Source organism: Maylandia zebra, linkage group LG23 (genome assembly GCF_041146795.1).
Source record: "Maylandia zebra isolate NMK-2024a linkage group LG23, Mzebra_GT3a, whole genome shotgun sequence".
NCBI lineage: Eukaryota > Metazoa > Chordata > Actinopteri > Cichliformes > Cichlidae > Maylandia > Maylandia zebra.
Window position 1 is genome coordinate 3,476,348 of NC_135188.1, and position 15,141 is coordinate 3,491,488.

Below are 15,141 nucleotides of genomic sequence, written 5' to 3' on the forward strand. Positions count from 1 at the left end.
ATAGTGCAACGTTTAGTTATCTCGATAGAAACAAAGGCACTGTTAAACGTTCCGCTTCAGAATTTAGTCTGCTATGAGTGCCACACATGCTAACTGAAAGCTAAGGAAGCGTATGATCTACGGCGATATGATCCGTGACATATTTGGTATGGAGCAGTAATCAGAAAAGCGTATCGTTATGACTTTTGAGTTACACGAAGGCATTTTTTTTTACAATAACACCCAAGTAATGCTTTGGTAACTGTTGGCTAAATTAGCATCACTCTGGCTGGGCTAGCTTAGTTATCTTTGTCACTTAAATAGCTAGTTCTCTTTAATTATGGTTACCAACAATTTACGTTTCGTGCATGTCATTAGAGCTTAGTTCCCGGCGAGTAGTTATTTCTCTCGCAATAATTTATACTAGCTTTTCTTCGGCTTGCTTACTGTCACCTCGCAGCAAGTTCAGTTTCGATTTAGTAGCAAAACGTTATTTAGCAAATCCACGAAAGCACAGCCACAAATTAATACTTCCAAAATGCAATGTACATATTTCCTTTTTATTTAGTGACAGTTTGAAAAGTTGAGGAGCGTAATGGTTGTTCTCGTTCTTTCTTTAACTTTAGCGAGACTGCCTTTGAGCTTGGCTCTGTTGACATGCACGTAAGCAGATTTACATTATTTGTTTGGACCTTTGAACATGTGACGACAAACTGTAACTCGTGGCTTCGCATAAAAAAGAAAAACATGTAATGTTTATTTGTTTTATTCACGCTTGAACCATCCAGTGAACCCTAAGTGAAGAAAAGGAAGACCATCTACCTAAAGACATGGAAAAGGAAGTCCCCAGTCCGAACGCAGCAGGTAAAATTCTGATATTTCTACGTTGCTCAGCCAGTGTTTGCTGTTTGGTGGTCGACTCGCTGCATTATTAAAGCAGTACAGACATAACTAATGTTTATCTCTATTTCAAGAAATACTGAACACATGTACGGTTAATATTTGGCATTTACTTCAGTTATAGCATGTTTCTGAACTAAAATGTTATTTGTTTCTCGTGATGAAATGTAAATAAATACAAAAAAATCAGTTATAACCAAGATCTGTATAGAACAAATATGTTTATCTTGAACATTTTTATCACTATTAAGTTTTACTTTTTTGAACCTTTTGAAAAGATTGAGAGAGAGAGAGAGAGAGTGAGTAAGCATTGTAAGGATAGCACATATATTTATTGCACCAATGTAAAATAATTAATGAAAATTCAAACGTGTTTTTTGCAGAAAGGGTGCAAAATAAGGTACAATGTTGTAATGAAGAACATGTTCCTGGTGAGGACAGCCCACCGATGGAGGAGAAAAGCGAAGAAAGTGAAGCTGATGTTATAAATCGTGGTGACTGCAAAAAGGAGACAATAAAAAAAGAGAAATTAGCCACAACAGAAGGGACTGCTTCAGGTCAGTGTTTCTGTCCAAGTGTTACAGCACATAATTCAGATATTAGTCAACAGTCAGTTATATTATATACCCCACTTTGGAACATCATCAACCAGCATTGTTTGTCTTAGTTATTAGTCATTTGTAAGTTTTGTTACTGCTGTGCTCCTAAAATGGCCATATTCATTTTACAAATCTTGTTATAGACATAAGTCTTGAGCCACCCCTCATTTTTCCTCCTTTCTTTTTTCTTCCAATGAGGCAGACTTTATTGTTAAATAGCAATGACAGAGCTTTCCGGGCTTTCTGAAGGAGTTTTAAAACGTTTCTTTGGACACTGAGTGCTTTTTCACTCATTTTCAAGGATGAGCCGCTGTTGTAACAGACAACAAAGAACTGATTTTGAATTGTATTTTAGGATCTTTGTTACTTTGCTAAAAACATATAATTTTTTCCACCTGAGCTCTAAAATATGCTAAAGATGGGCATTTTGCACTAAAACAGGTGATTCCCAAAGAAGTGTTGAGATCAAACTTGGCATACTCAACATGGTGTGTAGTGTGTTCTTGTAAGGTGAAGGTGAAGAAGTGGAAGACAAAAGAAGAAAAAGCAGGACTCTGTCTTCCTGTGTTCCAACATATCGCAGCTTTTCTTTTTGTTGCTGCTGGACTTAGAACAGATTTTCAATGATCAGGATGATTTTTATCCCTCAGCCATAAAAAGCTAATGGGGTATCATCGGCACCCTGCCGGGTGGGCGGGGCTAGCACCCAGGTTTTTGAATGTGATAACGAGAATGAGGCGACATAGGATTTTGGAATTCATACCATAGGTGCATCTAATAAAACCTTGGATGAGTTTGAATCTCAGTGACCTCAACTTAAGGTCAAGGTCGGAGGTCAAGTTTTCTGAGAATGTTCCATATCTCACCTATTGTCAGTCTTATTGTTCCAAGATTAAAAAGGGAATTACTGTTGCCCTGGGCTTTGTTAAGAGAAATCTCCATTAAGGATGCTGCAGATGCCTGATCCAAGATGATTTTTGGGGCACAATAATATTAAATATGTAGAGATCGGAAGTCCTAGGTTGCTATGGAAATTAAACTATTTTTTTTTCATCAGACACAAGTCAAACCACGACACAGGGAGCATCTGAAACAACTGTTCCACCAACCCAAGATAAACAAGATGATCGGATAGATGGAGGCGAAAGTGAGAAAAAAGAAATCTCAGCCAAGGACAACACAGACTGTCAGCCTGGAGACCGTGAGTCTGACCTTTCTGAAACATCACTGATTAGAATTCTTTTTTGCTTCAGTCAGCTAACTTTCTGTGACTCCACAAACAAAACTGTGATTTCTTTTTTACAGAGTTCAGTGAAGGTGAAGACGGATCCTGTGAGAACTTAGACAGTGATCAGGCTCATTTTCAGGAACACACAGTTACAGCAGGTAAATTGTTCAACCGTTCAGAGTCAAGAGAACATTTGTTACCAAATGTTTCTACTGATCAAAAATTGCTTTGATCCTGTTTAATCAGCCACAGCTTTACCATCTCAACCTGCTGACTTCAGCGATACTATTCAAGGTAAGGAAGGAATATTAAAGAGACCACGTTTGGGATCTTGAATAGATATGACAGATTTCATGGGCAATTAACATAAATGAGTCACGTGCTTATTGCAGACAGGGATTCGTCTAAAAAAGAGGTGCGACCTGTTGCAGAAGCACGTTCTCCCGATAAGGACAGCACACAGACGGAGAAGAAAAGCAATCCTAGTCAAACTGATGGCAAACAATTGTTATCAAAAAATGAGAAACAAGTCACGATAGCGCCAAAATCAGGTTAGTGTTCCTGTCAGAGTATTGTAACAGCTGATTCAGATATTATTATGGATTTATTTGAAAGACAAAGTCTATATTTACTTTGGTTTAAAACATACATTTAGCCTCGTTGTTCTAAGATTAAAAAGGAAACTACTGCTGTAATAAAAGTTTTCTAGTCATATTTAAAGATGAAGCACTTGCTTAATCTTATGGGACACAAGAATCAGAAATATTTAAAGATCCAAAGTCTTAGGATGTTGTGAAAGTTAAACTGTTTTTATTTCGTTAGATGAAAGTCGCGTCACAACGAACAAACCATCAGAATTAACTTTACAAATCCCAAATGACAAAGCGAATGACCAGGGCGATGAACCGGAACCTGAGCTAAAGAAAAACATCTCAGCCCCGAACAACTCAGATAATAAATTTGGAGATGGTGAGTCAGAACTTTTTGGAACATCACGGATTAGAATTTGTTCCTTAAACTTTTTGCTTCAGTCTGCTGACTTTCTATGACTCCACGAGGAAACTGGAAGTGTGTAAGTTTTTTCTTTTCTTTACCATCTTATATTTGTGTAAACTTGTTTTTTCCCTGTGAACAATTTTTCAGCTTCAGAGGAAAGACGGCAAGAACCTGAGAGCCCAACACAGCAGTTAGATGACCACGGTAATAATGTTGAAAACATCGGTCCTACCACCCCAGAGGCTAGTCAAACTGAAGATCCACAAGTTACTAGCGGTAATCTTAGTACATTTGTTCTTTTTTTTTGTAATAGTTTTTTTTTTTTTTAATAATTCTTTTTGTTATGAAGTAGATGTTTAAATAACACAGGCCTTTTCTCCGTAGGAAGTGGAAAATACTTGCTAGCAGTTGCTATAGTAGTGGCAATTGTTGCTATCGCGCTGCATTTTCTTCAGCCAGAATCTCCGCCTCAGACGAATGATGTACCGAAGATAGACGTCTTCCTCAGGCAGCTGGAAAAAGTAAAGACTCGGTTTCCTAACCAGCGTGCTGAGCTCTGGAATAGGGGCAGGATCCACCTTAAGAGACACCTTCAGACCACACAGCCCACGGAGCCCGTGAGTCTGATTCTCACTGCAGGCCTCAGAGCTGAGAAGACGCTGAACTGCCTAGCTCGGGACCTGGCCTCTGCCTACTCTTCTGCCCTGAACGCCTCCGTCCTCCACATAGATGGAGCCAGCAAAGCCAGCCAGGACAGTGACCACGTCAAACTGGACATTGACAGGAAGTTGCAGGGAGCTTTTGATGGAGACAAACCTGTAGCCGTCATTCATCGCTTTGAAGAGCTACCTCCGGGCTCCACGCTAATTTTTTATCGTTATTGCGACCACGAGAATGCCGCATACAAGAAAACTTTTCTGATCTTCACTGTACTGCTGGGGGAAGAAGACGAGATTCCTGCTAAGATTAGCTTGTGTGCTGTTGAGGAGATGGTGGATGACCACCTTCAAAAAAAATTCCTCACTCATGGCCACCCAGTGTCTTTTGACATGATGGACCTGGACAAATATGGTGGACTGTGGAGTCGTATTTCTCACCTTATCCTCCCCGTGGCAGCAGAGCAGAGAATAGAGCTTGAAGGGTGCTAGAGAGCAGAAGCATTCATTCTAGTCTGAACTTTTAATCTGGGCACTAAGCTGGGTAATTCATCATTTGGGAGGTAGTAGACCTCAAGGATATTGAATATACAGAAGTGGACTTTCAGAATGAATGAGAATCATTATGGTATGGGATTTAAAGTCATTTCTCTGATCAGATGTAATTATGAACAGATAATTGTAAGTTTATTTGGTCTCTGCATTATATTTAAAATTTTGAAGGTAATTTCTGCATTTTAATAAATACTTGGAGTCACAAGATAGAAGGAAGAACAATTCTTTTGGTATCACGCAATGGGGTTTTTAATTGTTATTGCAAATGTCTTCTGTGATTCGGAAACTTGCATGGCACCGACATGCCTTAACTGAACATACAAAGTCCTTTTTGTCTATATGTATATGTACACGTTACACTACGGGATAAAAAAATGAAGATAAGTACATAAATTATATGTGCCTTAAAGTAAAAAATAAACGCTGAAGAATTTTAAATGTCTTTTGTGACTGGAATGAACACTGTTGCCACCAGAGGGCAGCAAATCCACATCTGAAACTTGTCTCCAGCGTCTGTGAAAAGGCTTGGTGGCATTTTGAAAAGCAGCATAAAGTTTGCATATGAAGTCAAACTACACCTTCTTTAATCTGGAACTGCAAATTAAATTGAACCTGAAATAAAATCCGAGTTTGGGGGTTGCATTTTAATCATGACTAACACTAACAAGCTGCACATCATGTCTCTGAAGTCTTTTGAAGCAGTTCAACTCCTCCTCGCCAGTTTGATCAGGCCCGCCTCCTGTCAGCGTAGCTCCAGCACCAGATGCCGGCTGCTCTCCCACAGGGTGCACTCTTTCTTCAGTCTCATCAGTCTGCGTTCATTGTGACTCTGAAAAAGATGACCCATAGAACCTAATCCGGATATTTGATGTCATTTTTTCACGCACTCTCTGATTTTTAAAATCAGAGGTAGGCTATGACTTTTTCGTGCACCTGAATTTATTGGTGACGGGCTATTTGTTATTTCTTTTATCTGCGCACTGTGAGCCTCACATAATGTACAAGTTAGGCTTTGTCATCGTGATAAGCTGCGCGTTTTTTCCATGGGGATCTGGAGCGCCAAAGCCCCTGGCTGAAAATCCCAGGTCCCAACTTGAGAGCAGTGCAGAGCAAAATGACAGACTGCAAGAGGAGATAGAAGGCCGACAGAACATTCTCTCCAAGGTAGGATAAATAGCTCATTTAATGTGTTTCCTTATATCCTGCATTTTACACTTTGTGCGCAAAAATTGAAAAGTTCCCGATTGCTGGTGGAAAATACATCCGTCCTCTTCTCTTTATAGCTGCTGGGTGATTATGACAAAGTGAAAGCCCTGTCGGAAGGCTCTGACTGTCGGTGTAAATGTGTTGTCAGACCCCTGAGCAGGAGCGCCTGTCGACGGATAGAAGAAGGGAGCGCCTCTGCGCAGGACTTCTACACCGTGGAGACCATCACTTCTGGACCGGAGTGCAAGTGCGCCTGCATCGCCCCACCATCAGCGGTCAACCCCTGCGAGGGAGAGTACAGGCTAAAAAAGCTTAGGGAAGCTGGGAACGAAAATGTCAAGGTGAAGTTTCCTCCTGACCATTTATCATGCCAGAGCCTCCCCGCAGGTGTTCATGCTCCAGCGACATCTGACTGTTGATTTGTAGATGGACCTGAACCCCTGGTGGCATGGATGTCTGATATTTATCAATTTCCGAAAAGGATAATCAATATTTTACCACAACCAGAGTTTGAATGGACTGGGGATGTACCTACTTCATGCATTCTATGTTATGAATTCTTTAACTTTGACGGAATTCACTTGATCATTTTTTGTTGTTGTTGTTTTAGCTGTCCACCATACTTGAGCTGCTGGAGGGATCCTTCTATGGCATGGATCTACTGAAGCTGCACTCCGTTACCAACAAGCTCATTGATCGCGTGGATCACATCGAAAAGGTAGCGCAACAGAAAACACAACAGGTGTGCGTGTAGTGGTGGCTTCTGGAGGTCCTGTTAAAGACTCCCTTAGGTGCTGTTTTCAGATTTACAAGAAGCTTGACCAGGAAGCAGTGCTCAGAGTTTCTGTTACATGTGGAACTTTATCTGCCAGAGCTTTTCTTTGGATCTTTGGATCCTTTTTCTTAGTCAGTAAATTACCAGAGATTTTTATACAGTACGTGTTTGTTGGGCTTTAGTCTATAAACTTACACAAGAGCAAAACTGTAATTACAGCACGAACATATAGAAGTTCCAAATTACCTAAAAGCAGCACATTTAATACATTACCTGAATGTTTATGCTCTTCTCACATGGACTTCGAGTGAAGCAGTTGGGAGTTTGTTGAACTCACTGAACTCCATATACTGAAATGAGCCAATAGCAACATAAACCATCAAGTTTTTCCCCTCGAACAGGTGCAGCAAAATGAGCCAGAGGGTTGCATGCTTATGCAGACGAGAGTACAACTCTCATAACTGAAAACACCTGTCAGAGTGTGCTGTCAGTCTGTTCGCCAAAAAATAAAGATAGGAGCCTGCACCTACCAAAGTTGAACCACAGAGTTGAAACGAGGTCTACAACTGGCTACAAGATGTTTTTTTATGTGTGTCATTGTTTTTGCTGCTTTAAAACTTTGATTGGTTTCCTGATTTAATTCATATTAATATATTAACAAAATACTTTTTCTTCCTCTGCTAGTGTTATGATTGCTGATCGTTAACAAAAATATAACACTTATGTTAGTAGCTTGATGTATCCATGTTTGCATTTAGGCGGTGTCTCTGAATCCACCTTTGGATGAGGTGAAGCCCAGGGAAGGTCCTACTAGTCAAACAGGTTTAACTGAAAGCCCGACTCCGCTTCCCCATCAGCCTCAGGATGGAAAGATAGTTGGAGAGGTTAGCAGAGCTGCAGCATATCAAGACCCAGAGGTAAGTGTAACATCTTAACATGGATATATCACAGCCTTAACCTATTGAGACACTGTAATAACATAGTAACTACATAACTACTGAGTTCCACAGATAAGTATTTGCCTGTCTTTAGCACCATAGCAAACTCTGTCTTTGCTTGGTAACAATTGGTGCAAAATGTGAATATTATCGAAGGGAAAACAAAATACTGTAACTAACTATTCCCTATTCAGTTCACAAACCAAGAAAGTTTGTAGTTTTTGTCATTAAATTAGACAACAAATTTTGCCTACATAAAGTACATTTATCTCTAACTAACACTTTTTACTCCACTTAAGCATTTTATACGATGTGCTTCATTCACACAAGCGTTTTTTTCTGTCTAATATTCACACTTTAATGAACCCATCGAAGAGAAACTTGGGGTACAGTATCTTGCTCAAGACTACTTTGGCATGCAGACTGGAGCAGCCAGGGATCAAACCACCAACCTTTTAATTAGATGACCTGCTCTACCTCCAGAAATACAGCCCCAAACAGCTTACTCGCCTGATGGCTTATACTCAGGCACATCTAATGTTATATTCATAGCAATTATTTTCATTTATAGCAAATGAATAGGTCACTTGTAGAGAGATGTGTGTAAATGTTAGAAAATAGAGAAAAGTGAATGAGGCAAAGTGTATAAAGTGTTTTGAATACTCGAGAGTAAAGCGCTCTATAAGAACCAGTCTGTTTACCTTTCACCATGTTTGCATGCAGTTGGTGTCTCTGAATCCATCTGTGGATGAGGTGAAGTTTTGGGAAAGTACTTCTGTTCAAGGAAGTGTGACTGAAAGCCCACCTACTCCTCTTCCAAATCAGCATAAGGATGGGAAGACAGTTGGTGAGGTCAGCAGGGCAGCAGCCAATCAAGACCCAGAGGTAAGTGTGACAATACTGATATCACAGGCTTAATCTATGGAGACGCTGTAATAACATAGTAGCAACTAAACAATTACCGGGTTCTACAGGTAATTATTTCCCTGTATTTAGTGAAATAACTGTTTTCTTATTAACTATTTAAATACAGCTACAATAAAATTATTTTCAACTGCAAATGTTTGTTACTAAAAATGAGAATACCTACATGGTTCAGTAAGTATTGCATCAAGTACTGCATGATTGCAGTACATCAAGCCATCATGGGTAATATACTGAGATAACATTGTATCAGGAGTCACTTTTAATTTGCACCACTGATATTTCATATTGAATGCAAGGCTTTGGCTGAAGGAAACACGTATCAAAGAAGTGATCACAGTCAGATGTTTCTGTTTAGCCTGCTAACATTCCTCCAAAGCAAAAGGAACAATTACGTGTTCTTTCCACAAAGTCCTTCATAAAAATCATTGTCTCCATGATTAAGGCCCAGAAACGTGTAAAAGAAAGTTATTGATGTAATTGAAAGGATTGGCAGGACGACAGCAGACCTCAGACCACAGAGCATACTGCTGGGCCCTGGTCCCTGACAGCTTGAGTATAAACTTGAGAGCCCATCCAGGAGGATTGCATGGTCTTGGACTTTAAACACAGTTGATTCACTAGAAAATTTACAGGAAACGTCCAACAAGGTTATTAAAGTGATAGTAAAACAAGGCAAATGTTTTACATTAGGTTTTTGATTAAAACTTTCCTCTGCACTGTGGGATCATTTGGGATCATTGTAGCTTGTTGGAGTTTCAGCTCTTCTATGCTATTCTCCTCACTAGATCTGAACACAGTTTCTTTGCCACACACCGACTCATTATTTACACAACTCCAAATTCTCTTTTGCTGGTAGTAAAAAATAAAAAACATAACGTACTTTTTGAATAACATGTTATGATTCAAGATTTCACAAATGTCTTTCTTACACCAATCCAAATTCTTGACAGCTGTTTGTACAGTTTATAGCCAAAGGGTCGTAATTGATCTCTTCTTAATACAGAGTGAACGATTTCCTCAGAAGTTGTGTGTACCTTGTTGTCTAACAGGAAAAGCTTGACGGGAAGGTCATTGCGGAAAATCAACCCTTCTTACACACAGACGGCTCTGGTCAGATCACTGAGGTCAGACCTCAGGTGACCCTCAAAAGTAGCGCTAATAAGGAGGCTTCTCAGGTGTCAAAGGCTGGATCATCTGGAATGATTATCAGAGGAATGACTTTTTATAAATCTGAGCCTGATCCGATGGTGGCAGATGATGGGGAGCCTGGAGAGAACTGTGAGTGCAATCTGTCTGTTACCTTAAGCGGCATTAAAGCAACGAGAGAAGTGTTTATTAGTGTTTAAAGTGTTTAAAGAGAGAAGTGTTTATTCTGGATGTATAATTATATTCATTTGTACAGTTCAGGATGTGTCGTAGCAGTGAGAGATGGTCACAGAAGCTTTGCTGGCTCTCAGCTAACAAACAGCAGAACTCTGATTGTATTTCAACTCTGCTTCTAACATTTTCTTGTGGTACTCAAATCTTTTTCCTCTCTTTCTTTTAGTTTTTGAGTATCATGGTTTGAGCGGTGACGGCCCAGATAACCTCTTTATCGAAGAGAATCTGCTTCAACCCAGATCTCCTCGGCCCTGGACCAGAGAAGGACTGAGATTGTTTCGAACAAAAACAACAGGTCCTTTGCACGCGCCTAAGAAGACCAGCCAATCAAAAAACACAAAAGAAACTGAGCCCTTAAAAACTCATCAAAGGTTTATCAGTGCCATGGGAACCACATCAGTGGATGTGTCTTCAGTTGCACCGAGTGACACATCCACAGTGAGAAGCATCAGCCTTGGACCGCCTATTGCAGAAAACAAACAAAGGACCACAAACTTCGTGCCTCAGACCACTCAAACAGTCACTGCTGGAATCACCAACAGACCAGTCCCTTCGCTGACTGAAGCAGCAAACATTTCTTTAAGTATTAGTCAGCAGAAAAAGAACAAAACCTCAGTCCAAGCCTCTGAAAATACAACGATGGAGGAAAATGCGCAAGCATTCACAACAACAAATACACCCACCAGTGTGAAGGAACCCTCTGGTCTGGAGCTAAAAGACCAATTGCAAACCATAGCTGGCAGTACTTCAGCTAATCCAGGCTCTGTTGAACTAAATCCAACAACAAAGCCTTTAACTTCCAGCCTGGAGTCTACTATGACCCTCACAACCCACGCTGACCCGACCACAGCACCAGTACATCCCACAACAGCTGCCACAACTGCTACCTCCACACAGGCTGCTACTACAAAACAACCAGAAGAAACAACATCCACCAACTTCTCAGGCTCAGATTTGCCACAGACACCAACAGCTTTGCTTCCTGCAGCATTAACTACCTCGTCTTCAACCACCACCACCACAACTACCACCACTACCACCACTACCACTACCAAACAGGCTGCTCAGGTCAAACAGAGATACAAAATCAGCTGGGAAGAGGAAGGACACATGGAACTAGACGAACCGATGCAGAGGCATGAGGAATCCAGGCCAAAGAAACCCGGTAAATAATAAAGAACGTTGTGCCATCTGTGTCCACCTGCAGCCAGAGCCAGAGTATAGCCAGAAATTATTGTCAGCATATGTCACTTCAAATGTACGGACTTACCTCACATTTTCATTTAGAGAAACAGAAACTGATATTTGTTTGTGAATGACCGAACTTTACAAGACAGGGCTCTCTTCTCTGTGTTACCCCTCCCCTTTCCGTGATTCAAGCTGGTTAAAACAAAAGCCTTTAATTGTTTTCAGACCCTTTGACGTAGGTCTGGATGATGTTAAAGTGCCTTTAAAACTTCCCTCAGAGCTCTCTGTCTTCTTTACAGAGGAGTGCAAGGACACTTTGGCAACAATCTCCGAGCCAGTCACTCACAACACCTATGGCAGAAACGAGGGAGCATGGATGAAGGATCCAAAATCTGATAATGGCAAAATTTATGTGACAAACTTCTATTACGGAAACAACCTTCTGGAATTCCGCAACCTGGAAGTTTTCAAGCAAGGTAAGAATGTGTGCTTTTTGGAGTTAGAACTAGCTTTAATTTTACATTTTTTTGATAAGATGTAATAAATCTCATCGTCTACGTATCTTTTCAAGGCCGTTTCAGTAACTCCTACAAGCTTCCTTACAACTGGATTGGCACAGGCCATGTGGTCTATGGCGGGGCCTTCTATTACAATCGCGCCTTCTCCCGTGACATCATCAAGTTTGACCTACGACAGCGTTACGTGGCTGCCTGGACCATGCTGCACGATGCCCTGTATGAAGACTCATCGTCGCCTTGGGATTGGCGTAGCCACTCGGACATCGACTTTGCTGTGGACGAGAGCGGCCTGTGGATCATCTACCCGGCACTGGATGATGAGGGCTTCTTACAGGAAGTGGTTGTCCTAAGTCGACTGGACCCCTCAGACCTCAGCATGCAAAGGGAGACCACTTGGAGAACGGGGCTCAAGCGAAACCACTTCGGGAACTGCTTCGTTGTGTGTGGCGTCCTGTATGCTGTTGACAGCTATAACCAAAGAGACGCCAACCTGGAATATGCCTTCGACACACACACAAACACTCAAATGATTCCCAGAATGCCCTTCATCAACAACTACACCTACACCACACAGATTGACTACAATCCTAAGGAGGGTGTTTTGTACGCATGGGACAATGGACACCAAGTCACATACAACATAAAGTTTGCCTATGTTGATGCTCAGTAAGGATCTGTTTTAAGTGTAATTGTTAATACTATGGTTTATGGATTGTAGATCAGTCCACATGGCTTCATGTATGGAGAGAAGCGAGGGGCCAAATGTATAAAATTCAATATATTGTGTTCAAAATTGTTCTTATTAAGATTTTTTTTGTATTTCTACTTAAAATAAATTAATAAGAATTACTCCTCAGTCGACACATCAAGTTGCGCTCTATACTCTCATCAGCCACTTTACTAGGTATACACTGCTGCTTTAATTCTTCATGGCACAGACTCAAGAAGATGCTGGAAACATTCCTCAGATTTTGGTCCATATTGACACGGTAGCAACATAGTTGCTGAACATTTATTAGCTATACCTGCATGATGGCATTCAACCACATCTCAAAGGCACTTTATTGGATTGCGATCTGGTGGTTGTTGATGCCATTTCAAGTTAACGAGTGAGCAGTGAAGTAACAGTGAACTCATTGTCATGTTTAAGAAACTACTTTGAGTTCATCTGAACTTTGCGACAGGAAGCAGCCACCAAAGGATGGGTACACTGCGTCATAAAGAGATGGATATGGTGAGTAATAATACTCAGGGGCACATAATTGGAAGAGAGCTGTGGAAGAGAGCCTTTTGGCTCCTTCATGTTGTTTACACCACATTTTGACCCAATCATCTGAAAGTTCCAGCAGAAATGGAGGCTCAGACTAAGAAATGTTCTTTTCAATCTTATCTATAGTGAAATGTCGATTAGTCTGTGGAGACTGTAGCCTCAATTTCTTGGTCCTCGCTGACAGCACCCAGCATGGTCTTCTGTTGTTGTAGTCCATCTGCTTCAAACTACAACATGTGCAATCAGACATGCTCTTCTGCATAGCTCGGTTTTAATGAGTGTTTGAGTTACTGATGCCGTCCAACAGCTCATACAGTTCTCTGATCTCTGGTATCGCTAAGGCATTTAGAACTGCTGCAAACAGGATATTTCCTCTTTTTTTGGAGCATTCTCTATAAAGCCTACGTATGCCTATGTGGGAAAACCCCAGTAGTTCAGCAAAAATATACAGACCAGCCAACCTGGCAACAACAACCACGCCAAGTTCTGCAAAGTCTCCTAAATCACCTTTCCCCATTGTAATGTTCAGTTTCACCAGTTGGATAGGGTCGTTTCCCCAATGCCTAAATGCACTCAGTTGCTGCAGTTTGATCGGCTGCATTAATAAGCAGCTGAACAGGTGTACCTAACAAAGTGGCCGGTGAATGAACATCGGGATGCTATAAAAGAGTAGCTGAATAATGTCGAAATGTTTCTGATCGACAGCTCTGTTCAAAGAAACAGAATTCATACACGGTTTTGTATCCTTTTTGAACTTTCAGCCTTATACGCCACACATCCTTCCTCACATGAAAGCGCTTACTCCCTCCATATCAGACTGCTTTGAGGAGACTGCAATAAAGTTTTGAGATGCTAACAGAAAATGTCTTCATTGTCTGGCTAAACACAGATAACACCTAATTGGCTCTAATCATAGCTTGCAAGTATTAATTAAAGTCAAATGCTGTGAGGATAGAAGGAAACCAGGCAGGAAAGGACTAAAAAGAAAAGAACATAAATACAGACATAAAATGAATGACTGTTCAAACCTGTAATTTAAACCACTGTTACTGGTTGTAAAGTTATTGTGGGCGAAAATACCCTGGAACAGCTTTTCTACCTGAGGAAAAAAAATCAAACGTATTCTGTTTAGGGTTTCCCCTAACAGCTCAACAGGTACGAACACACGGCTACAGAAAATCCAGTGTTTATTTTGGTTTCTGCACATACAAAAAAATAAAAATAAAACAAGTTTTTTTATTGTACTTTTTCTTTGCCCCCATATACAGCAGAGATGCAGCGAAAACACTGTGGTGACCCAAATGTACTTCTGTAAGCAGAAAGGAATTTACAGACAAAGAGAAGGCCTTTGTTTGCAAAGAAAGAAAGAAAAGAAGCACAGCACAATCCTGCAACGACAAGAAACGCACAGCGATACAGAGACGACTTCGCTTTATCGCCATATTTATTATATGTGATTTATTATATAAGATCTGTCTCTATTCATAGCTTGACAAAAAACAAATAAGAAATTAAAAGCCAGAACAGTACATCCAATGTTCTGCATTAATAGTGCAAATTTTACCCTCAAATTAGCAAAACAGATCATAGACCATCATAATTCTGCACAAAAATGCAACTGTTCTCAAACGCAGTAAATAAAAGCAGGAGCTGTGTGGACGGAGAAGTACTCACAGTTTGTTTTTTGAAACCAGAGGTTAAACATCAGGCCTTTAGTGTAACTATTAAGTGTTTATGCAACTGAAAAAGGCATTTTTTGCCATTATATCAATTAGGATTTATCGTCTCATAAGTTCGAGTTAGTAAGTTGAAATTTTGATACAGAAAACTGAAACTTGTTGAATGTTTTTTTTAATTCAGTGGCAAAAACGAGCTTTTATAAGATATGATGAAGCTTTTTTTTATGCTCCGGGATAATAGAAACTAGTTTTTATGCATAAATAGATTTTCTATCTGCCATTTTTTATTTCATATATAAAAAAAACATGTTTTTTGGAGTCAACAGGAATAACAAAAAAAGCTATTT

At 40.3% G+C, this 15,141-nt stretch overlaps 2 protein-coding genes across 8 annotated transcripts; both read left to right on the forward strand.

Moving 5' to 3' along the window:
* Positions 1-12: 12 nt before the first annotated feature.
* Positions 13-5,351, forward strand: LOC101472944 (torsin-1A-interacting protein 2). 6 transcript variants are annotated; one of them, XM_076880334.1, is made up of 10 exons: positions 14-146; positions 768-843; positions 1,263-1,436; positions 2,536-2,679; positions 2,784-2,864; positions 2,953-3,000; positions 3,099-3,257; positions 3,529-3,675; positions 3,850-3,978; positions 4,087-5,351. In XM_076880334.1, the coding sequence occupies exons 2-10, from the start codon at positions 810-812 to the stop codon at positions 4,848-4,850; spliced, it is 1,680 nt and encodes a 559-aa protein (XP_076736449.1). In that variant the 5' UTR covers positions 14-146; positions 768-809; the 3' UTR covers positions 4,851-5,351. The 6 variants fall into 6 exon arrangements, with proteins under 6 accessions (XP_076736454.1, XP_076736449.1, XP_076736451.1 ...); XM_076880335.1 differs by lacking the exon at positions 14-146 and adding an exon at positions 393-642; XM_076880336.1 differs by lacking the exon at positions 3,099-3,257.
* Positions 5,352-5,661: 310 nt separating this feature from the next.
* olfml2ba (olfactomedin-like 2Ba) lies at positions 5,662-12,701 on the forward strand. 2 transcript variants are annotated; one of them, XM_004555024.4, is made up of 9 exons: positions 5,662-6,077; positions 6,197-6,460; positions 6,730-6,837; positions 7,653-7,811; positions 8,556-8,717; positions 9,809-10,037; positions 10,306-11,304; positions 11,627-11,803; positions 11,899-12,701. In XM_004555024.4, exons 1-9 carry the CDS (start codon positions 5,910-5,912, stop codon positions 12,513-12,515), a joined length of 2,883 nt encoding a protein of 960 aa, XP_004555081.3. In that variant the 5' UTR covers positions 5,662-5,909; the 3' UTR covers positions 12,516-12,701. The 2 variants fall into 2 exon arrangements, with proteins under 2 accessions (XP_004555081.3, XP_076736448.1); XM_076880333.1 differs by having other exon boundaries at positions 5,963-6,077; positions 6,268-6,460.
* Positions 12,702-15,141: the final 2,440 nt, after the last annotated feature.